Here is a 22847-nt window from a genome sequence, read left to right on the forward strand (position 1 = left end):
ACTGGCACTAGCAAAAGCCAAGGTGTTCTTCTGAGCAATAGCCATTTGAACCACAGGGATCTGGGACAGGTGTTTAAGCTAGGATTAAAATAGTATTCCTTCCTTCCTCACTCTGAGTCGATACCTAAAGAAACACCAGTTCATCACCAGAGAGATGCAGAACTTCCCTCACGAGGAAGTCACCGCAAGTTCCCTCCTTCCCCTTCTCTTCCCAACTTTTGGTACAGGATATTTCACATCTTTGAGCCCAGGAAAAGGCTGCACAGTTGTTTGGTATTATCTGACATAAGGCTCAGAGAATTGAATATGCCTTGATAGATGAAGTTTAATCTCTCTCTCTGTACATTGATTTTTTTCTGTGAGGAACAGAATCATCAAGAAACTGAAGTTGCAGGTTGGCAGACTCTGCAGGTTTTGTGTGGTTTTAAACTGCTTATGTCTGAAATTTAATAGCATCCCTTTAGGAATAAGGGGTTTCTGCTGAGTAAACAGCCATTATGGGCTCCTTTTTCTGTACTGAGGGAGACAGAATTAGAACAAGAAATTTCTATTTTATTAACAGTAATTCATATGAATTCCACCACTTGGACCAGTGTTTATTTTCTGTTAATAAAAATCAGTTTTGACAAAAGTCTGATGCCATTTTCTTACCACCTGCATCTTTTATCTTCCCTGCTCTACTGCAAGTGGCCAGAGATACAATAAGTTAGATGGGAATGTGTAAGTGACAACAAGGGAAGGGACATGGGAAAGGCTCAGTACCAGCCAGCCACTATTGCCACTACTGTAACATCATACAAAATATTTACCAAATCGAGGAATAAAAACTACATGCAGAAGGACAGACAGGCTGCTTGATATCCAGTAAATACCCAACCGGTGCTTGCAAAGGAGGTTTCCACCACAGTCGATGTGCTGTAAGACTCAGCCTACAGAAGCCAGGATGACATCTACGGGCGTTTCTTCCTTGCTCCTAACCGTCACCTGCATGGTCACACCATCTCCAAGTGCAAGCCTGGACCTTACCAACACATCGTAGCCGCCTCTGTATACTCCTGGGGACAAAGCAACGTTTGAGAGATTACTTTAAGAGAGGCTCAGTGATCTAGTCCTAACCCAGGACCCAACAACCTGTTGAGTGCAAGACAGATTCAGTCTACGGCCAGTTGCAGAGAGGGGGGGGAAAATGACAAAAAAAATACCAAAACCCAAAAATGCCCTAAACTCTTGAGGCCAAGACTGAAGATAACAGATACCATCCTAATTAGACAGAGTCAGCAAGTGCTGCTGGAGGGCTAGGCTGATTTAAATAGGTAGAAACCAGAAAGTGGGTAGCTGAAGCTCACTTCCAGTTTGAGAAGGCAACACATACTGTAATTCTGCCACGAAGGCACAGACCATTTGCTCGTGCCCTTGCCGTTAACGGAGGAATAATCCTCCTATGCTTCTACTAGAGGACTTGGAAGTGGCAGTCCTGGAGGCAATTCAGACTGCCGGACGAGCCACCTCCAGTCCCGCTTCAACATCACTGCGCAGACAGATCTGGAGTTACCAATTCTGTGCCTGAAATAAACTGAGATCCAACCCTTCTGTTGGACCACTATGTGCCATGTTCATTGCAGTTTTGCTTTAACAACTGCAGTAAAGTTTTGTAGAGCACTTCCAGGGATTACCCAAAAACTGTAAGCCTGGAGCACAGTCATCGAACAAGAAGTTGCAGGTACTGCAGGCCAATTCAGGATGTGCCTTTAGTGACAGGAACTTGAAAAAACCAGATGGTCCTATGAACCCCTGTCTGAGATAACAGGCAAGAAATTTAGTTAGGTGTCTGCTCTGAAAGTTCTTCATTCAAAGGATTCACTACCATTCCCATAGGAAGAATACCTCCATTCTGAGAGACACAGAGCCTAGCTTAAGTACACTCGCAACAACAGGCTCCAAATTAGCACCAGCTGTGTTCAACTCACTGGTTCACTTCAGCTTTCTATAGAGAAAAAACTCTCGAAACAAGAGCAGAATCTCCTAACCCGTTTCCCTTCATTTAGTAAAGAAAAGAAAAAAAAAAAATGATTAAAAAAATCTGTAGGGACATGGAAACATTGAGTTCAACAGCACGAATACTTACCAGCTAAATAAAGCGTGTGAGAATTTTTGTTCTCTGGCACTTTATCTGATCTCTCACAGGGCTGCATGCCCAAGAACTTGATGATGTTATTGACAGCTTCTGCATTCAGAGATTGAAGAAGAAAATTACCTCCAGCCAAGCTTTCTGTGAGAACTAGTTGGCAATTAAAGAACATTCCCTAAGCACCCATGTGGCTTAACCATTTCCATTCATTATCGTGGTTGCAGCCCCACCAACACACCTACCGTGCTATGTCCCTTCTGCTGTCTTAACAGCCTAGGAATGCACCCCTCCCTTCAACCAGCCTCAAGCAAGAGAGCACCGCCAAACTTCCACTCACTATAATCCCGACACTGCAACACAAAGCCTCGTTGCTGGGAGATAACGTCATGTTGGAAGGCACCAAATTCTCCTCCTACCACACTAAATATATCCCCAGCATGGCAGATTCACCAGCATTACTATGTGGGTCACCAATAAACGAGGAGAGATCATCTCACCGTCAAGGGTTTTAATTGAACCAAGTGCAAAGGTTTCTTCTTTCTCAAAGTCATCTCCCACTTCTTCCCAGGCAGCTGCAAAGTTAGGCTTTAAAACCTTCTGAATATGGTCAGACACGGTCACCTCCAAATCTTCCAACTGACAGAAAAGCAAGGGAGATTTTCAGCTGCCAGTAACAGAAATGATCCTAATCTTAGAAAGGGAAAAAAAGACAAAGAGAGACAGCAGCATTTTGCCAAGACAACTCTGGCATGCCTAGCTTTAATTTCAGGAGAAGCGCATAATAACAGTGATCACTTATGGAGGTCATCTGTAAAGCTTAAAAACATTTACACAAAAACATCTGTGAGACTAAAGGAGAGCAGAAAATGGGGCAAGCGCTTTGTGAGTCAAAGCCCTTTACTGGGCATCTGAGCAGAGACTTTCTCAGAATGCAGATGGAGCTTTTGCTTCCTACAAGCCCAGAAGACAAGCATTTTCCTGAGATCTGACTTGTCTTTCAGTGATTGATAACATGAACACAATAAACAGAAGTGCAAATGCTTGGGGTGGAGAGAAAGATTGGGCCACAGTTCTGAAAAAAGGCAATGGAAGCTATTCCCTTCTTCCTGTCTGTCCCCACAAATCTTATCTCTACAGGGCACTAAAGCTAAACTATTGGCAGAAGCAAGGTTTTGGGGAAGCATCTGAAGGTACAAGCTGCCGTATTTTGGAAATGGTGTTTCAGGCAGGCCTGCTGTTCTCTCCTACTGGTTTCAGATCTGAAAAGGAAACTGTCAAGCCAATGGCCACATGTATTCAGAATCAGTGACAAGAAAAATAAAACCACAGAACAGTTCTGAACTTACCACATACTCATCGTCATAGCCATCTTCTTCTGGCAGGCCCGTGTTCGGGTCACAGTCTCGAACAGTGAACTTCATTGTGCAACTGAAAGTACAAGCAACTGGGGAGGAGAAGAAAAGCCCATATAGGTTAGTGGTGCAGTTTCTTCTGCTCGAGCCCTCGCTTCCCAAAAAGGGACTGGAAAGAACGTGCTTTAACTCTGCCCCAAAAGATATGAGATGGTCGTAGTCAGAGCATTTTTCAACTCAGAGAAAACTTCCCCTCAGACTCTAAGATGAAGGCCAAAAGAGGCTCTCAGAGGAGGATTATGCCAGGGTCATAGTGTAACAAGCCCAGGTCCACTGCAGAGTGCTGCAGTGTGATTTGGTCAGCATTAGCTACACCGAGAAACTCTGCAAGGGTTTCTGACAAGTGGATTATGATCCAAAACCATAGTTCGAGGAATTCAGACTCGTTCTAATCTTCTCTGGTGTTAAAGCGATAACCAAGAAATCCAGCCTGCTGATGAGCTGAGTCATGTTAAACCACCTGCAAATCCAATGGAGTTTCTTTTAGGAGTGAATAAAAAAGCAAGAAAGGGAAGTTTTATGCCCAAGAAAATCTCATTCCTACATTTCATAGTTGTTTCTAATTTTCTAAAGAGACGAAAAATTGCATTAGTCAAATATGTAGAGGCCCAAACTCCTAATCCTTTTTTTCTATTTGCATTTTCCTTTTACTGATTCTGTTCCTGAATACTACCAACAAACATCCATGTTTTCAAATTTTCTCCTTTTATTGACTTAATACAGGAAAATGAATTTATTGTCTTACCTGCACACTCTCCAGTCTTCTTAAACATCCCATTTTTAACCATCAAATACCAGCACGTGTGACACATGAGAAAGAAACAGTACTAGAATCTCAGTATGCAGTCTCCGAATCCCACACCCTAAACATTTTATGTCCTCCAAAAAACTTCATTTGAGGGATCTGTCATGCAGAACTATTCCCTCTGAGTGGGTACCTGCAGTGGGGTCATCCTGGGGAATCTGGACAAGGGTGTAACACATGCCCGGCTGGTTGTAAGCCAGGCTGGGTGCTGGGATGCAACAGATCACATCGTAAGCGTCCGACGGCTCCATCTGCACAGTGACTCTCTCTAACAGCTGATCATTTAACGTGTTTGTGCAATCAAACTGCAGAAGAATAAATTGAAAAGGACTTGAGCATAGAAGAAACATTTCTAAGAATTTTTCCCCAAATCCGCTACAATACTCCACAGCATACAGCAGACATCCCACATCTTTGATCAAGCCTGCCATTCTCACTGAGCAGCTTTTCTCTCCAATTTTACTGGAATTCTTTAACAGATGGAATCACAGAATCACAGCGGTTGGAAGGGACCTCTGGAGCTCATGTAGTCCAACCCTCCTGCAAGAGCAGAGTCACCTAGAGCAGGTTGGACAGGAATGCATCCAGGCGAGTTTTGAACATCTCCAGAGAAGGAGACTCCACAGCCTCTCTGGGCAGCTTGTTCCAGTGCTCTGCCACTCTCAAAGTAAAGAAGGTCCTCCTCATGTTTAGATGGAACTTCCTATGACCAAGTTTGTGCCCGTTACCTCTTGTCCTGTCACTGGGCACCACTAAAAAAAGACTGGCCCCATCCTCCTGGCACCCACCCCTGAAGTATTTATAAGCATCAGTAAGATCCCACCTCAGTCTTCTCTTCTCCAGACTGAAAAGACCCAAATCCCTCAGCCTTTCCTCATAAGAAAGATGTTCCAAATCACAACCCCATCCTTTTTTGATTGTTGAAGCAAGCAGCACACACCCTCCTAACTCTACTGTGCAACTCCCTTAAGAGAAAAGCTGTCCCCTCCACGGCACAGCAACAACACTGTTTATGCTATGCCCAGGCATCATTAAGGGCCAACTCCTACTGCACCTTGGCAAAAGCATGTAACTTCTCTTACCTGAAAAACAATGTGATTTGTGAACACGTGTTTAATGCAACGAACAAAATACTCTGTTTCTGCTTCTGTGAGCTGCACGGGTTCTGAAGACTTGAATAACGGACCCAAGCTCTTAAACTCAGGAATGGCTGCCAGTTGTTCTGCGCAGAAAGGAAAAGAAGATGACAGACACTTAGTGACAGGCTCGTTCATTGCTCCTGCCTGACCTGCAGCAATCCTCCCAACACTTCAAGCACTGGAGACCCACTGATCTTCTCTCATACCTTGAAATATATCCTGACGTGAAGGAGCAACTTTCTCAGGCTTGCTGGTCACTAGGGCAATCTCTGTGAAGAAAAAAGCAAAGACATTATGCTGTCAGCTACACCATGCAGGAGTTTTAAATGCCTTTATATATCCACTAAAAATTCCTTAACCTGTAGTGTTTCACACATTCTGCTGCCAAATGTTGCCAGCATGGTTCCTCACACACACACACCGAAATACCTTTTCTGCAAGGCAACATTGGATTGTAAGGAAAGAAGAGGAGAGCTGTTTGAGTAATGATGAAGAAACCACACTTTAGTCCAGAATATCCAGCAAAAAAGCTGGAAGAAGAGGAAAAGAAAAACCCAAACCTTTTCTTAAAAACTTGTGCAAAGTCAAAATGCAAGAGTTGTGCAAGAACATGGAAGAAAGCCACGGAAGTGACTAAGTGCTCTGGAATGTATTTTTTTCAAACATCTATGAACTAATAAATTATGATGATGTACAATCTCCTCTCTGATGACAAGATTACAGAACAAATAACAGTGTTCTTGCTTATTACTCCTTTGGAAGAGGTGCTGTCTTCCGTTATCTGTGAAGATGAGGCAGGCTTGCTTCTGCAAAGCCAGTGACACTGTAACCTGCATGGCATTCGGTTGAGCGATCTCTGGTCTTGGCCTGACCCTACTAGGACAGCAGCCAGTTTACAGAAGTCAAGTATCATTACAGCCATCTGAATGCTTATAGCCTTGCCTACAGCCTATTTAAATGAAGCACGAGTGTTACCTGCTTTCTGCTCAAAGATTGGTGCAGTAGCCAGTGGAACTGTTTTCATATCAAAAGGTTTGTCAGAAGGTTCCAGTGTGTATTGGTGCAGGGCTTTCTCCATCCCAGGAACAGAGACGGTCAACCCTGCAAAAGCAGAAGCACAGGCAGAAAATTTCAGTTTTAACAGCAGGAACTGTCAGGGGCCTGTAGGCACTACAATATAGGGTTCACAAATGAACAGTGCGAATTTTGGATTGCCCTCTGCACAAAAAGCAGTAAGAGGCCGGAGTCTGAAAAAAAAGCAACCCAAAAACCAAACTTACCTGTGTCTCAGTTACCTCCCTCTTGAGATATAAACAAGGAAGATTATTTAAAGAGCTCTTCTCTGTAGCCTGTCCATTGGTTCAGGCTGCAGAGAAAAATTTTTGTGAGGAATCTAGAGTTTGTTTACAGCTAGATAGATACGGTTTGGATTTTAGCTAACAAAAGATGGGTAGAAGCACTTTCATTTCTCAGTAAACACAAAACACACTCTGAGTACTTCAAGATACTGGACAGAATAAAAAAACTGCTCTGAAGATGACACAGAAAGTTGGCACTACAGAGGGTACTGCAGTCTAAACAGTTCACTCAAAAGTAATCTTGCAATAGTCTTAAATACATTATGTACTCTGCTTGCATGAACTTTCAACCACAGACCATAAAACATTTTTATAACCAACCCTGGCAAACAACATGTGTCATCCTCATTTTGTAATGGAGAAGATGGAGCAAAGGTTAAGAAAATTGTCCCAAGCGAAGAAAGTGGCAATCACGAAAAAAGCCCAACCCATACTCCTGCTCCATCTCCTAGACATTCCCTTCCCATATTTTGCTAAATCTGCCATTCTTAGTTAGCACAAGTACTCCACTGGAAAGCGCTAGGGCCACAAAAAACGCACAGTTCTGTCCTTTCTAGTTATTCTGACCCAAGTACATTACAGAAAACTATTCTTACAGCAACAAAGCCCACCCATAATACAGAATGTGAAATAACAGCGCAGACTTCTTTCCTTTCTATCACTGACCGTTAAAAATATAGGCAGCATTCAGTGCTATCTGTCTCTGTTGCAGCACATTCAAGTAAAATGTTGCTCTGTCCCGAACTTCGTCATCACTGTCCATCATGCACCTGTTTTGGGGAACAAGACAACAGCAGTCAGCCAGCTCAGGACATGGTGAGAGCTGAGCTAAAAATGTCACTGACCAGACTGGAATTCATACTTGATAGTCTGAGCTCCCTCAACAGATTTTCAAATTGTGCAAAACCAAAATGTTCACACAACACAGTAGTTGTATATAAACTTCAAGTTAAACTTCAAGTGTCACATCAGAAACTAAGATTAAAGGAGATGTGTATGTGAATTGTTAACACCATGAACCCTAGACCCATGAACCCATGAACTAGATTATAAAACACACACCTGCATTTTACAACTAATAATTCTGATGGGCACCACGTGGTTGCACTGTTTTTTCTTTTTTCTTTTTTTTTTTTTTTACAGCATTCTTTCACAATAGAACAAAAGCAAAAGAAATAGATAGATTACAAAAATAAACATGTTAAAGCTGCTTTCTATTTCAGGCTGAAAAAATGGTTGTGTGCTCAAGTATTCACCTAGTTTTTCAGTTATAGCAGGTGCTTTATAAAGAGAGATTGTCTCTCCCTCCTGGCAACTTCCCTCCCTCCCCGCATTGCTCCAGTCACTTCTTGCAGTTGTAATTCACTTGCACCTACACTGAGGTTGCCTTCTGCCTGAAGCACTTCATAATTTGAATTATTTCTCTCACCACAGAAGTCAGATGTTGCATGGGTTTACATTATAGTGCTATACAAATGAAGAACATGACATGGTACAGACAATTTAAGGAGGCTGGATGGTCTTAAGAAGGGACACAAACCTGTGAAATGGGAACACCCGAGACGACTACTCAGCCACATACAGAAGTTATTTATGAGTAACACGGAAATATATTTTCTTGCTTCAAGGGATGGAAAAAAATGTAAACATATGCTAAACTACTGTAGATTTATTACCCACTGAGGAATGTTCTCAGACCAGATTACTATCAGATGTTTTCATGTCTAATCACATCTTTCATTTGCTTATCTCCAGCAGTGCTATGCTCCCTCCAGCCAGGAAGGAAAGGTGGAAGACAGCCATCTCCTGATTCCTCTACCGGTATGTTGTGATAACCCCAGTGTGAGTTCTGACCTGGTCTGACCTTGCTTCTTCTGCAGAGCCAGACCACCCAGCGTCACCAACAAGCTCAGCACATGCACAGCACAGCACAGCCACACCCACTCACCTCTGCAAAAGCACCAAGATGCTCGGAAGAAGATTCTCATTCTGGGCACCAAACTTCGCTAGCGCACTTACAGCGGCTAGAGAAGAAAACGGGGAGATGTCAGAGGTGCTCAAGCTATACGCAAACACATTGTCACAGTCATGATTCAAAGCACTGTGCGCACTGTTGTCCTGAAGTTCCAGTTACCCAGGTTTTCACTTCCATACCATAAACCTTTTAGTGTTACAGAAAGACTAAACTATTTCCATGTTTTCAAGCAGAAATAGTTTTGTGTCAGGGAATACCAGAACAAGATCAGCTTAACAGCCCTGCAACTCTGTTCTGAGAGAACTCTCTAACAGATAAAGTTAGTTCAAGCTCCATGGCTAATTCCAGTTGTTGGCCTCTCTGCCATCAGCTGTAGCTCACGCCCCCAGCTAAATCTATTTTTCACACAAAGGGGTGACACGTATCCAGTGGTGACCAGGGCCAGACCGCATCCAGTGACTTTTCAAGGAGCTGAAACCCCTCAGCAACCACTTAGAGCTGCCTCTTCAAACTAATCTAATTTCAGCTCAGCATCGGCTTGAAGAAACTCCACATACAGAAAGAAAAGAAAGCTCTATAAAAAAAGTACAAGCTTTATGGCCTTGGTGGTTAAAAAATAATCCATATTTTTACAATGACAAAGTTTCTCGACAGCATATGCTTCTCTGGGAGATGCTCTTCATGTGCTCCCAGGTCACAATTAGGAAACTGTGACCAGAAGAGCTGTCACCAAAAATCAAATGCAATCTGGACCATGCTGTATTTGTGAGCTCACTCTGCTTCCTCTCTCCCAGTAGTACTTCCTGTTCTAACATGCAGGAGATCAAGCTGATGCTGCTATCCCGCCAAGGCCAAGTCCCAGGTGTCAAAAAAAAAGGCTGAACACTCTAAATTCAGAGTTTGTTGTAAAGGCTCTGCAGGAAGTATCAGTCTGCAACACGCTTCCAAGGAGGAATCCTTATCTTGAGGAGGGGAAACTTCCATATAAAGAGATGATAGTCTATAGCAGACAATTACGCTTCTTAGGGAAGTAGCTGCATCCCCTCCTCATGTATTACCTCTCGACTTTTGGGAGACATTCAAAGAAGGGACTAGTAGCTAACATATTGCTTATGTTCTGCAAAGCAAGAGGACCAAGTGCTGATGCGAAGATGATATGAGGAGTTTAAACACACTGCAGGATAAAAAACACCTTCACAGCTGATGTATGTAAGAGCTAGCTCTTCACAGTGCCTGTGGAGTAACCATTGCTGCCCACCCCCAAAACCCTGTTTCAGCCCCGAGGTTTCTAGCACAGCTCAGAGATGAAACCCTCAAGTGTTTGAGCTGAACTTACCAGCCCTCACAGCCTCATTCTCCAGCACCACCCTGTTGAATATGAAGCGGATGTACTTGGACGGGGATGGAGTTCTCGGCCCCTCTTTCCCCAGCAAGTGCAGGATCTTTGTGGCTAGGACAGTATGTTCGCAGTCTTCAATGAATTCGCAAAGGTGAGCCAAGCCCGATTCCTTACTCTCAGGATTCTCCTCAATGATGCTGATTATACAGTCCACAATGGCTCGCTTGTACTCAAAGCCACCCTGGGAAAGGAAAATCAAGGACACTGACCCAGCAGGCAGAGCTCAGACCGCAGTGCCGCTCACTTCCCCTCACGCTTCAATTACTTCTTTCCACTGAGAAAAACAAGCATTTGTTCATAAAGAGAAAAGAGAACGCGTGCTGGATAACCTAACAGGGTCTTCTCAGTCCCCCCTGACCCATAAAGGCACGTTATCTGAGCAATCCCTTCAGATCAGTTTTTGATGTATCAGCTCTAATTCATAAGCACATTTCAGACAGGTCTGACCCACGAGATAAACAAGGTCTTGGTAATTAGTCAGGCCCCATCATTGCTGCATACCCACTGACATAAGAAACCCTTCATACTATCTATCAGAGCCACCTGCCAATAACTATGCAAAGAAAGTTTCAAACGTACATCATCCCTGAGCATATTGGAAAGAAAGGTCATCATGACGCTGTGTTTCCGAGGGTATTTCTGGCACAAAGCACTGATAGCCTGTACTACCACAACCTGCAAAACAACAAAGAAGAACGTTGGTCACATGCCTTTATTTTTCTATGAAAAATACAGGCTTCTCACTATCTCAAGCTGTCACCTTGATGAATCAAATTCATGTACAAGAAGGATAAAAATCAGGTGGTGGACTCTCAGCATAAGGATGTTAACAACCTTGTGCTAGTGTGCTGCAAGACCTGGCTCTGCTAGAGAAACTGTAATTTAGGATGGACTACATTAATTCAAAGGCTTCCCCTAGCTTCCTCTGCCCAGTCATGATACTGATCTAATTCTAACTTAACTAGTTACATTTTGTCATTATATCTCTTTGCAACTTTATACTTGTTTAATACTTACTTCCTTTTCTCATAAAAACAGAACTTAAGACCACTGAACACCAGCAGATAATGACTTTGTAGAGACGCTATGCTCCTCAAGGCAACTCCATGGTGTAAAAGAGATTGTTAAGAATGGTAGTTCACTTGTACCCAAGTTATTACCCGAGTTCATAGTGACTAACCTTAACAAATTAGGTTGAAATTTACAGTTCACACTGTTTCCTAACTATATGAGACTGAAGTGATACAGACTCAATCAGAACAGTTAAAATCCCTCTTCCTCTCCCAAGAGGCAACCAGAAGGCAGTATAAGGCTTTGCAGGGTACTGCACAGGAGCCAGGAATCCACCAAATGACATTTATCCTTTCTTGGAGCGGTGGGAGGAAATGACATAGTATATTTAAGTTGGAAAGCAGAGGACTACACCTCCCGAATTTCAAGCTGGCTTTGCTCTATCAGACTAAGTCACTGAAGGATTAACAAATGGGAAAAGCTTCATAAAAACAAGAATGGGAGAAAAACCTGCAGCTGGAAAGAGCAGAGGCCTCCAATGCCACACCTTAAACTCATCTGATATTTCTGACACGAAGGAAGAGATCTGTTTCATGAGCCTGTCTACACTGCTCTCACTCCCTGTCTTCAGCAGCGTGGTGATGGCAAGGGTAGCGATACTGCGGTTGGAGTCAGTGATGAGGTTTTCCAGGTCCAGGTTGCAGGCAGTGACGGCAGATGGATGCTTCATGGCCACCTGTAAAGAATGCATTTCCAAATTATATGGGAGCAATAACATCATACAATTCAAAGCTTTCGATGGGGCAAGGATTAAAGCCCGTATTTTTTTTTTCAAGCACTGCTCTGTTCCACAAGGATCACAACTAAACCTACATCATATGACGGCTGGCAGAATGCAATCAAAGCTCAGGTTCTTGTTTCAGCATTTCCAATGAACTCCTCTAAGTTAGAGCTCATGGGTTTGACAGTCACAAACTGCTTCTGTTGTGATGTGCAGCTTTGAAATCAGAATGTTACTTCCTTCACACACATCCTTTTCACACTTTTTGCAGTATTAAATATATGAGACTCTGCTTCCTTACAGCTGAGAGCTCACAAGCTGTCTGACTACAGCTTGTTATAGCCCAGTGGTCCAGAAATAAGCAAACATAGCTTGAGTGCAAAGAAGATTTCACACCAGGAGATCTGGCATGGAAAAGCCAATTCTCCAGCACGGAGTATTTCCAAATACAGCAGTCACAAGAGCAGTGCTCTACTTTAGGTAGCACATCATTAGGCACTGAAGCCTGGCTTCCTCTGATGATCAGAGATTTACGCTTGTTTACAAGGTTTTGGAAGCACTCACTTTATTAAGGGTCCGTACAGCTGCATATCTCAAGACAGGTTTGGGAGAACTACAGAAAAGCTGCAGCACTGAAAATAAATACATAAATAAATAAATAAAACCAAGAGAAGTAACTCACAACAAAATGTTACAGAGTAGAGACTGTTTAACAAAAACTGGCTTCCATTACTGCAACTCTAGGCACCTGTACTGTCTGGAGAGCAGAAGGCGAGAGCCCTCATGACCATACCAGATGAGGAAAGGGAAATTGCCTTGTGCCAACACTTTGATATTGAAAGGTGCAAATAGTTTAGTCAGAATTCACCACAGCAGAACACCAGATATGGTCTCTTTCAAAGAAAGGGAATAAAGAGGAAAGTCTAATGTATCCACATTAAACTATGTGCCGCTAAACATTCATGCAGCTCTATTCATAATTTATCACTAGCTTCACAAGCAAGTTAAAAATAACCTCCCGTTTTTCATCTTGTATCAGTAATAGGTTGTTTGTGTAGTCGTCTGTGGCACATCTGTGCTATCCAGTTCTCCTCTACCTTCCCTCCCACCACAACTTCCTGCAGCTGGAAAAAGGCAAGCATCACCCTGTGCCCATTCTCTAAAGCTTTGGATAAAATGGGAAAAAGGGATCAAGCTGCTTCTCATCCAAAAGCCCTCTAACGTGGGGACAATCAGAAAATTCGGGTTTTGAGTCCAGTATTTTAGTTATTCTGTACTGACTCTGACGTGCTTTACCACCCTTTCTTTCAGCTGCATCAGTGGTACAAAGGACTCTATGACCAACCTGAAACAGCCGGTGCCAGCTCCCTGGCTGTGCAGTTTGGGAGATGGATGATTGCAGAAGCAGCTTCGTAAATAACCATTTCGTGCTTATTCCGCAGACAGCTCTCAATGAAGTCAAACAGTGGACTTTCATGGCTACAAACAGAAGACATTTCACAGTGTGATGCTGGATTATGTACAAACCACTAATATTGCATTTCTGAGAACTTGACAGAAAGCACAGCTAATGCACTGGCTTTCACGTTTCCTACACTGCCCTACTGCTCAACTCATACTTGAGCTCTAAACTTTCTATTTACTGTTATTCTATTCATCTTTACATTATCTTCTTCAAGCTCGAAATGCTACACTCCAGAAATACATAATTTATTATTAATCACATATCACACACACCACTAAAAAAATTTCCACTGATAAAAGAATTTCATCAGGAGGTGAATTTCTCAGGTAACTACACCCTCCTCTGCTAGTACAAGACCAGAATAAGAGAGATCCTTTTATTTATATCCCCACAACATAGGTAGATCCTTATTGCATTTTAAAGTACAAAACCTCTCCAGAGGTTATTCTGCAGTTTTACTCATACTTTTCAGCTAAGTTTTGGTGGTATGGTACCAAACCAACAATCCAAGCCCCACCACACAACTGCCACACATACTCACACCCAGTTCAGTTTAGCATTCTGCTTCTACCTGTGTTTTATTTTTAACACTACAGTTCTCTCTGTGTGTAGATTTCCACAAACTTTAAAAAAAATACAGATTTCCCAGCTACTGTTTACCTCAAACTATAATTAGTTTTGTAATTCACATGCTGCCTCTTACTCACCCCTCTTCAGACTCCTTCAAGAGTTTGCTTGCAATTCGGATCAGCATGCAGTATGCAAACTGGGATTTCAGTCCAGATTTAGTGAACTTATTCAACATCTTGGAAACTGCAAGGCGATCATTTTTTCTAAGGTGATAAAGCAGCCCCAAAGCATGGTACTAGGAAATGTGAAACAGAGATGTGCAGGTATTGAATACACACTGCAGTTGGAAAAGCCAGGCTGTTAAGACACAAAAGAGGGCTAATAATAGCTGTTTCCTAGCAGAAATGCCTTCTAACCTCAAATGATCCAAGTTCCCTGACAAGTTACAAAGATCCGCAGTATTTCCTTCCCCTTCCTGTTCACTGTAAGAAAGCCTCAACATATTTCTGAATGAGCTATGAAGAGCTCTTCTGAAAGAGCTATGAAGTTAGTTTACTCCCTTCTCTCCCCATTAAATATCAGAACTTCAAAGGCTTCAGCTTACTAAATCATACTGCACAATAACACTTCCATTTCTAGCACACTCAACATCCAGGATATCCCAAGGCCTTTAAATGACACCTGACCTTACAAAAAGCCTCGAGGCATTTATGATGAAAGTACAAAGGAACATTTCTAGTTGCTTGCCAAGTTGTTTTGGGGTTTTTTTTTTTTTGCCATAAGACTTATTCACAGTAAGGCTTAATGAAGCTGCTAACTGGGCAAGAACAAAGCTGATTTTACAGTCTTGTTTCTGATCGTTAGTCTGTAACACTGACTGAACATACAGAACACTTTCATTTCCACAGCTATTTGGAATATTTGTGCAAAGATTTTGCTCATATGGATATCTTACTGATATTTGGGCCAATCTCTGTGGTCCTGTAGCAACTTGCCAGTTTTCTGAAGGCCAAGACAAGAGATGCTGGTGTTCTGGGAGGCAGCGAGATAATTTCTTAAGCTTTTTGAAAACTTAGGTTCAAAGCCCTTCTGCAACAACTACTGTGAAACAGTCAGTAGCATCCCAGCTGCCAGAAGGTTAGCAGGGGAAGGACAGAGGACTGCACTAAAAAGCCAGCTCTTAATTAAGAATCTTGCACTGGGATCACGGAGAAACTGGTGATTTTTTGAAACAGTCAAGTTGTTTCCCTCAAGTCACAATTCTTGTTTTTAAAAGAATAAGGGAAAAAGGAAAACCAGTTACTTTTTCTAAGGTTATCTTAAGAGCTCACAGAATACCATTAAAGCCCTGTAGTGTGTTTAGAGCTTGCTGGGGCAACCACCCTCAAACATACCTGCACCATGATGTTGTCACTAGAAGCTGCTTCTTGAGCTTCGTTGATCCACCGTTTGACTACATCATAACTGATCTTCATCATGTGCTGGAAGAAGCCACAAATTGAGACTGCAGACAAACTAACATTAGAAGCACAGTGAAGTACCGTGAACCTTGTTTTCAGTTTTTAAGTTTAAAGACTTCACAATAATCTAGGGCTTTGTTGCATACTACAGGTAAGAAAGAATAACTCCCAAGTACATAGTTTGTATGGATGCACTTGTTTTAATAAAGAGAAAAGTAACTCGGAGAGTTTTTGTTTATGTTCAAAGAGGACAGAAGGCAAGACTAGGACAATTCACCTGCCTATGGTTAGTCCAGTAGGAAGACTCCAGTTGTCAGTATTAATACAGCTTTGTTTGCACCCTCAGGGTCCTAACACAGGCTCTACTCCACCTCAACAGCTGGACCTCTTACCTCCTGCTCTGCCTTCTTGATTTACCAATGCAGCCAGTCTCTTTATCCTATGCACCTATAAACCACTGTTTTTCTTACATCTCAGTCTCAGACTACCATGCTTTCACTTGTGTTCTCTTCTTTAATAAAAATATTAACCTAACGAGATCTTTTCCAGCCTTTTCTCCTAAACAAGGGACAGAAAAACAGTGAACTTCTTCATCTTGCCCTCCTACTACATATTAGCAAAAATAATCTTGAATTGCAGTCTTATCAGGGCAGCAATTTCATGGATTTGTTTTTGGAAGAGCACAAAGCAGACTGCTTTTATTGCCTGTTACAAAACTCACATGCTCTTTCATAGTCATCAGAGTTAGCTCTTCCACAGCACAGAACAGGTTGTTTCTACTTACTCTCACCAAACTAATAAGCACTTTCACAGTCATCAGTGGGCTTGACAAGGCCCCTCCCCAGAGAAATTAATGTTCTACACTAACTGCAGAGAGATAACTGAGCACTTTGCACTTGAAGTTATTACAACTGATGTACTCTAAAGCAGCAGAACATTAAGGAGGGAGTTTGAGAAGACAAAGTGTGCTCGAGATAAAGGAAACTCCATTGCTACTATTTTTGTTTATTTTCCAGTGAGGAGATGAAGAGTCATCTCAAAGGAAAAGGAGATGAAGAAAGAACAAAACAAAGTCCAGGCAGAGCTACACATGCAGCAGACTAGTCTTCCCAGCCACAACACAATGCACAGATTTACAATAATCTACTGCTTTACTTACTAAGGAAGACACCAGTGCAGAACTAGACACACTGGGGACTTTGTCCACAATGGCTTGCTTCATGTATCTCTCAATGGCTTGTAACATCGTACCCTATGAAAGCAAAAAAGAAAAGTGTTCATACATTGCAGCAGAGCATAAAAGCAGTGTAAGGCTAAAATATATGCACAGCATATTCAAAAGGCCCTCAGAAAAAAATCTTGAGCTAATTCTGAAAACATGTAGTTCTGCAAGGGAGACATGAGTATCAGCTGCCCAGTCCTGAAGGTTCAGTGACACAATCAAAGTCTACAGCAAAGCTATCTCAGATTCGAAACTAGAGCTCCAAAGCTCCTGCCTTCTAACTCCATGTTTACAGTGCTTGTTTACAGTGCTACAGCTCCACAGAGTTCCTCACATCTGCAGAGTGCCTCAGAGCAGTCCTCCCTAAAGCAGCAGTTCTATTACTACTATAAGAATACACCCTGCATGGGAGTAGTTTTTTTATTTTAAATACACCCATCATCTCTCCCACAACAGCGATGTGATTTCTACTTACATCAGTGATCCTGCAGAGCGCTCTGATGGCCGGGCCTCGGTATACATCTTCCTTCCCTGTCATGTCTTTGGTCAAACTAAAATAATCAAAGACACCCTGTTAACACTTCCTTAACATCCTGATGTCTTGGTCCTTTTGTGACATTCACCTCACCTCATTTAACTGTTCTTCAGCTGTTACCACATAACTGCTAAGCTCTAGTATTGCCTAGAAACAACTTCTTACTAATTAGCTATTTGAAAATTATTAACATCAGATTCTGTGGAAATACAGAACGTTACAAAATGCATAGTCCGCAATATTGCTTTGCCATAAGCCTGGTTTATTTAGCTCAGCCATTGTCCCCCTTAATAGTGTTGTTCTTTCTACCACATGAATTTTTGCTTTAGGTAATAGCAAAGTTTAGTTTGCTGAACAGCTTTAAAAAAATACAAAATAAAACAATCGCTTAGCACATGCCACAGATCCAATTTTCGCTCTCATAACAACTGTAATGTCTATTCTGTAGTCAAAAAAATTGATAGTCAGCTGGCGGACTGAACTGAGCTTTGCTCTGCTTTTCCCTAACTGCTCTGACAGCAAAGTGAAACAGAAGTCACAGCCTAGGTTTTGACAAAACCATCAAGCACCAATAATTAAAAAAAACACAAACCAAAAAAACGAACAAAAAAAAGTAGCAACCGGTTGATAAAATGTAGGCAAGCCTCTTGCTTTTTTAGAAAAGCCTAACAACACAGTAGGAAAAGATTAACATTTCATATGGTGACACATACTCTGTATCATGGAACAGTTTGTTTTCCCTTGCTCTATCCTTTATAAAGCATAATTACAGAAAACCATTGCAGCTAAACCCAACATATTAAGATGCAGCTACTTGTTTCAGAGCTCTGATACTGTGTTTTCTGTAGGTTCTACTACCTGCTTGTGACAATGATGACGTCCTCAGAAATATTGGCCATCTCTTTGATAGTAAGGTAACACATTCTTCTAAGGGTTTGCTGTGAAAGTGTATTGCAGAAAACCATTAAACCCTATGGCAACTATGAATAAACTTCCTAGAAGTTTTAAAAGTTAATATTTAACTTTAAGTTTGTTTAACTTTAAAAGTTAAACAAACTTTTAAATAGAACATCCTCTTCCCCGCTTCTATACAGTTGTAAGCACACAAGTAAAACTATGTTTGGTAACTGGATACAGCCTTACTCCCTGTTATCAAACAAACCAGGAGAAGAATAAGAGAAATATATTGTAAAATGATAAGACTAAAAAAAAAAAATCCACGTTAATTATGAAAGAAGTGATATATCGTGTCTGTATGCAGAAGCCTCACAATTATCAGTTAAAAGTTTTAAAAACAACTTCCTCTATTTGTTATTGCAAAAGAAAAATCAAAATATGCAAAGAGCACTGACACTTTAGTTCTTCTAAATATGCCATTTGCTTTCAATTTAAAAAAACCCTACTTTCTAAAATGTGGATATGAGAAAGGTCTCAAACACTCTGTACGTCCAAAATTTTCATTCCATCTTTAAACAGTTACACATGCAACCTTCCTCAGCCAAACCTCTAAAAACCTGAAGTGCCAGTTCATTTTTCAGAAAAATTAATGAGACCCAGCACATGAAGCATACTGCTCTGAGTTCTTACACTCTGCAAAAGAGATCAAAGAAGGACTTTACATTGGGCAAAGTCCAAAGTGCAATCCAGCATTTTTAGGATGTTCTCATCCCTTGACTCCATGCTGATTCATGAATAAAGCAAGTTGTTCTAGAGAATTGCAGTATTTCATCTACAGGCAACTTTTAAATTCTATTCTGAGTTAAGCAGATGAGGATTATTTGCAAGTGTAATAAACAGTCATAAAATTATACCGATTCGTATATTAAGACTTTCTGTCATTATTTACGTTCTTTACAACAGTAATTCAACTCAGAAAAAAGAAAACCACCACCAAAACAAACCTGCAGAAGTAACCATATGTTATTATTCAGTTATTTGTTTCCAGACCATGAATTGCCTTCGGCAAATACTTTTCGTGCAGAGCTTGTTCTCTGAAGTACTTGCCTCACCCTCCTCCCACATCCCAGTATCCAACTGTTTTGCAATTACTGCAAATCCAGACAAAACCAGGGAGGCAGCAAGTGGTAAACACTAGGTACTTACATCATTAGACTGAAATAATCTGGTCATTGCAAAAAAAGCTTCTGTGGCTTCAGTGGTTCCAAAGTGTTCACCCTGAAAATAGCATAAAAGCAGCGAGAGAAAAACCACCATCATTATTCAGCTGCCTCCACCTTTCTGCCCCTATTTATAATACCTACCCACACACCAAGAATCTTTTCTTCTAGACTTTTTCTCATGTTAGAAACTGTCCCTCCCTCACCTTGTGTTTCCTGGGGAGTACGTGCCAAGTTTACCACTATTATCTACTTGGTTTCAATACAAATGCCATCCACAGTGGTGGAATAGTTTAACAAGTAGCCTGTGTTCCCTCTTTTGACATTAGTGTGTCAGCAGTTGGTTTTGTGTCATGCTTGTTAACCAGAAGGATCCCCTTGCTTAAAAGGGATCTATTTAAAGATGACTGGTGCCAGTTAAGACTGAACAGCATAGAGTCATGATCAGTTAGGAGGGACCTATGTTAAATACTGCCTGACATGCAGGAAACCTGATCTATGCAGATACCTAAAAAAAATCTCCTTATCACGCTTCCAATTTCTCCCCAAACAAAAAGACACCTTCCACTTCATCACTTCCTGGCCTATGTTCTTACCTCACTGCAGTGGTTCCTACTTTAGCTAGGCAAACACAAGTGGCTCTTTAATGGCACAGTGCTGTGGTGATCACAGACCAACCAGCAGCTCTCACTTGGCATGCAGAAAAAAAGTCTTAGAAGCTTCAGCGACACATTTCTCTCTCACTTTAGCAAGAAAGTCAGAGGGGAGAACATAATACTACAGCATAAACACTCAATTTCTGATCTCCTTAAAAACTACCTCCCAAATCTGACAGGAAGAGGTATAAAACTTCTTTCACAATGAAAGTTATCAGAAATTAGCCTCAGAAATATTCATTCTGGTTGAAAAGAAATGACAACAGTTACCTGGTTCAGCAAGTAAAGGATCTTGGTAAGGATGTGCAGGCATCTTCGTGGATTTATAGGGGTCTCATTAAAGATACGTGCCTACAAACACAGCATAAATACTGTATCACAGTTTAACCCAACAATAAAAATTTCTCTTTCACCATAAAGAGTAAAGCAATTTGTTTTCAACCAAGTAGCTTATAACTTTTTCATATTTTTATTCTCATCATTCAGCTCACGCGTGTTTAGTTTGCTGGATGGGCAGCACTCTGAACAAAGGACAATGACTTGGTTTAGCATCCAGAACTAGCAAGAATACTTTAAAATAAAAGCATAACAACTTCATTATTTCCAAAGCATCTGTAGCCCAAACACTAGTCTGTAGGAACACAAAATTGAAATTATTAAGTTCCTACCTATAGCTCTTTGCACCCACCAAAATTCCCCATTATTTAACCACACGTTCACCTCACCACTTGCAATCATTCTTGGAGTACCCAAAGAGAAGCAGGAAAACCCGTTACACAGTACGCTGAACGAGCATAGGAAAACAGGCAAGTCACCTCTTCAGAAAGAGCACCCTGAGATCCCACATGTCCATGTGGAAAGCAGATTACATGTGGCTTCTAATTACCATACATAAACCCCTCATAGAGTAACTTCATGTGCACTTAATCACATACTCTGTGATTTTAAATTAACTATATGAATTTAGCTAGTCACCTTTCCTGAGAGTTGCACTGTAAAACTTCCTTAAACTGCTAACACTTTCTGAAGAACAAAAGAGTTAAACAGTATTATACTATGATCATTCATACCTCCTGAAGCACAGCACTCTTCTCCAAATGCTGGAAAGGATTAGAGCCACTACCTGAGGAACAAAAGAGACCTCTCAGTTAAGGAAATGCATTCTTCACAAAAACCAACAGAACTGAACGTGCAGGAACAGCTCCTAAACTTTATAAAAACACCTCAATGCTACAGTGACACTCCTCTTGGAATAACTGATGTTCTCCATCAACAGCTTTGAATCCGCTTTCTTAATTTGTATATTCAGAGTTACATGAAAAAAAAAAAGGGGGGAGGGCACTTTCAACATAGCTGGAAGGTGAAGAAGGTGTTTTCTAGTAAATTTGCCTTAATACTCCCTTTACATAAAACTATTTACTCTTTTTTTTTTTTTTTTCCTAGTCCCCCTATTTTTATTCCTTCAGGCACAGAAAGCAATGAACACATCAGGACAGAACTGCTGATCAGGATCTGAAATAGAAGTATATCGATCAATGCACCACTAAAACCAGCTACTCAGCAAACTCCACAAACAGTCTGGCTGCTGCACATCACAAAATTGTTAACACTATACTATCTCCATAGTGTAACTTCTCAGCTTTTTAACAGTGCCGACCCAGCCATTGACAGTAACTAATTTGTTGGAGATGACACTTCTTAGTCAGCAGCATACAGAGGAGACCAGTCTTTTAATCCACAGTGAAACCACATCTCAGAGCCACCGTTACAAACACGTATCCAAACCCTCCATACTGCTTCTGACCCTTTTCCGCCAGCAACATTTTTTCATGTTCTGTTCATTCATTCTTCAGTTCTCACATCCCAAGCAGAAGAAAACTAAGAATGAAAGGAAACTCAACCGAGCTGGGCACATGTTGCAGCTCAGAAGACCTCCAAGCATCAGTTACTACAGGCAACCTGAACTTAATTTCCAGACGATTTTGTGGAGAGAAAACGTAGAGGTAATGGCTTCATTCACCACATCTATACCTAATGCGACGGTTTTTTTCCCGCCCAGTGAGTACCTGAACACAACCGCTCCTGACACAGTCCAAACCACAAAGTCTGCGTGTGGGGACGGCTCCTGGCCCACTGCCAGGCTGAGGTGCAGACCCCGATCAAGCCCTGCAAGCACCGCTCCTCCTCACCAGGGCAAGGCCGGGAAAGGACCACCAGCTGCAGCCCGCAGTGTTGCAGGGAACCGGTTCCCTCTGAGCGCGGCCGCAGGGGCCCGGAGCAGGCCCTGCAGCCCGCGGACCATCCTGAAGGGCCGGGGGAGGCGCCGGGGGAGGCTCCGAGGGAAGCCGGGGCACCGGAACGCAGGTGGGGCCTCCTTCCTCAGCGGCCGTTACTTCTCCTCTCGCCTCAGCGGCCGTCACAGGCCGCGGCGCGCGCTGGGCGCCTAACGATCGCTCCCCTCAGGGCCCTGCGGCCATGCTCGCCCCTGAACCCGCCCCCAACTTCCCCCACGCCGCCACCAGCCCCGTACCGGACTCCTCGTCCTTCTTGTCAAACTTCTTAATCATGTCGCCACCGGCCGCCCCCCTCCCTTCGAGCTGCACCGCCTCGGCAGCTCCCGCCGGAAGGCCCGCCTCCCCGCTTCACACTCTGCCATCTGATTGGGCCATGGCGCTGTCACTCAAGCTCCTAAGCGCTTAGGGCCACTGTACGCCTTCCGTCTCCCCAAGCCCCGCCTCCCGCTGCTGAAGGGGCGGGGCTGAGTCAGGTCGGGGTGAGGGCGAGTCTTAAAGGCGCCGCGGCGCCATTTTGTGA

The 22847-nt window shown here is 42.4% G+C and overlaps 1 protein-coding gene across 2 annotated transcripts; it reads right to left on the minus strand.

Annotated features, from left to right (window-relative positions):
* Nucleotides 1-575: 575 nt before the first annotated feature.
* COPG2 (COPI coat complex subunit gamma 2) lies at nt 576-22624 on the minus strand. 2 transcript variants are annotated; one of them, XM_059817241.1, is made up of 24 exons: nt 22564-22624; nt 21104-21156; nt 20304-20384; nt 19364-19435; nt 18119-18198; nt 17201-17276; nt 16663-16755; nt 15438-15524; nt 14181-14338; nt 13354-13487; nt 12573-12640; nt 11775-11963; nt 10796-10891; nt 10154-10397; nt 8791-8866; nt 7509-7612; nt 6460-6585; nt 5691-5753; nt 5428-5567; nt 4479-4650; nt 3475-3572; nt 2626-2764; nt 2126-2224; nt 576-1055 (listed from the first exon to the last, which is right to left on the minus strand). In XM_059817241.1, exons 1-24 carry the CDS (start codon nt 22598-22600, stop codon nt 925-927), a joined length of 2616 nt encoding a protein of 871 aa, XP_059673224.1. In that variant the 5' UTR covers nt 22601-22624; the 3' UTR covers nt 576-924. The 2 variants fall into 2 exon arrangements, with proteins under 2 accessions (XP_059673224.1, XP_059673225.1); XM_059817242.1 differs by having other exon boundaries at nt 6451-6585.
* Nucleotides 22625-22847: the final 223 nt, after the last annotated feature.

Source organism: Gavia stellata, chromosome 4, assembly GCF_030936135.1.
Source record: "Gavia stellata isolate bGavSte3 chromosome 4, bGavSte3.hap2, whole genome shotgun sequence".
NCBI lineage: Eukaryota > Metazoa > Chordata > Aves > Gaviiformes > Gaviidae > Gavia > Gavia stellata.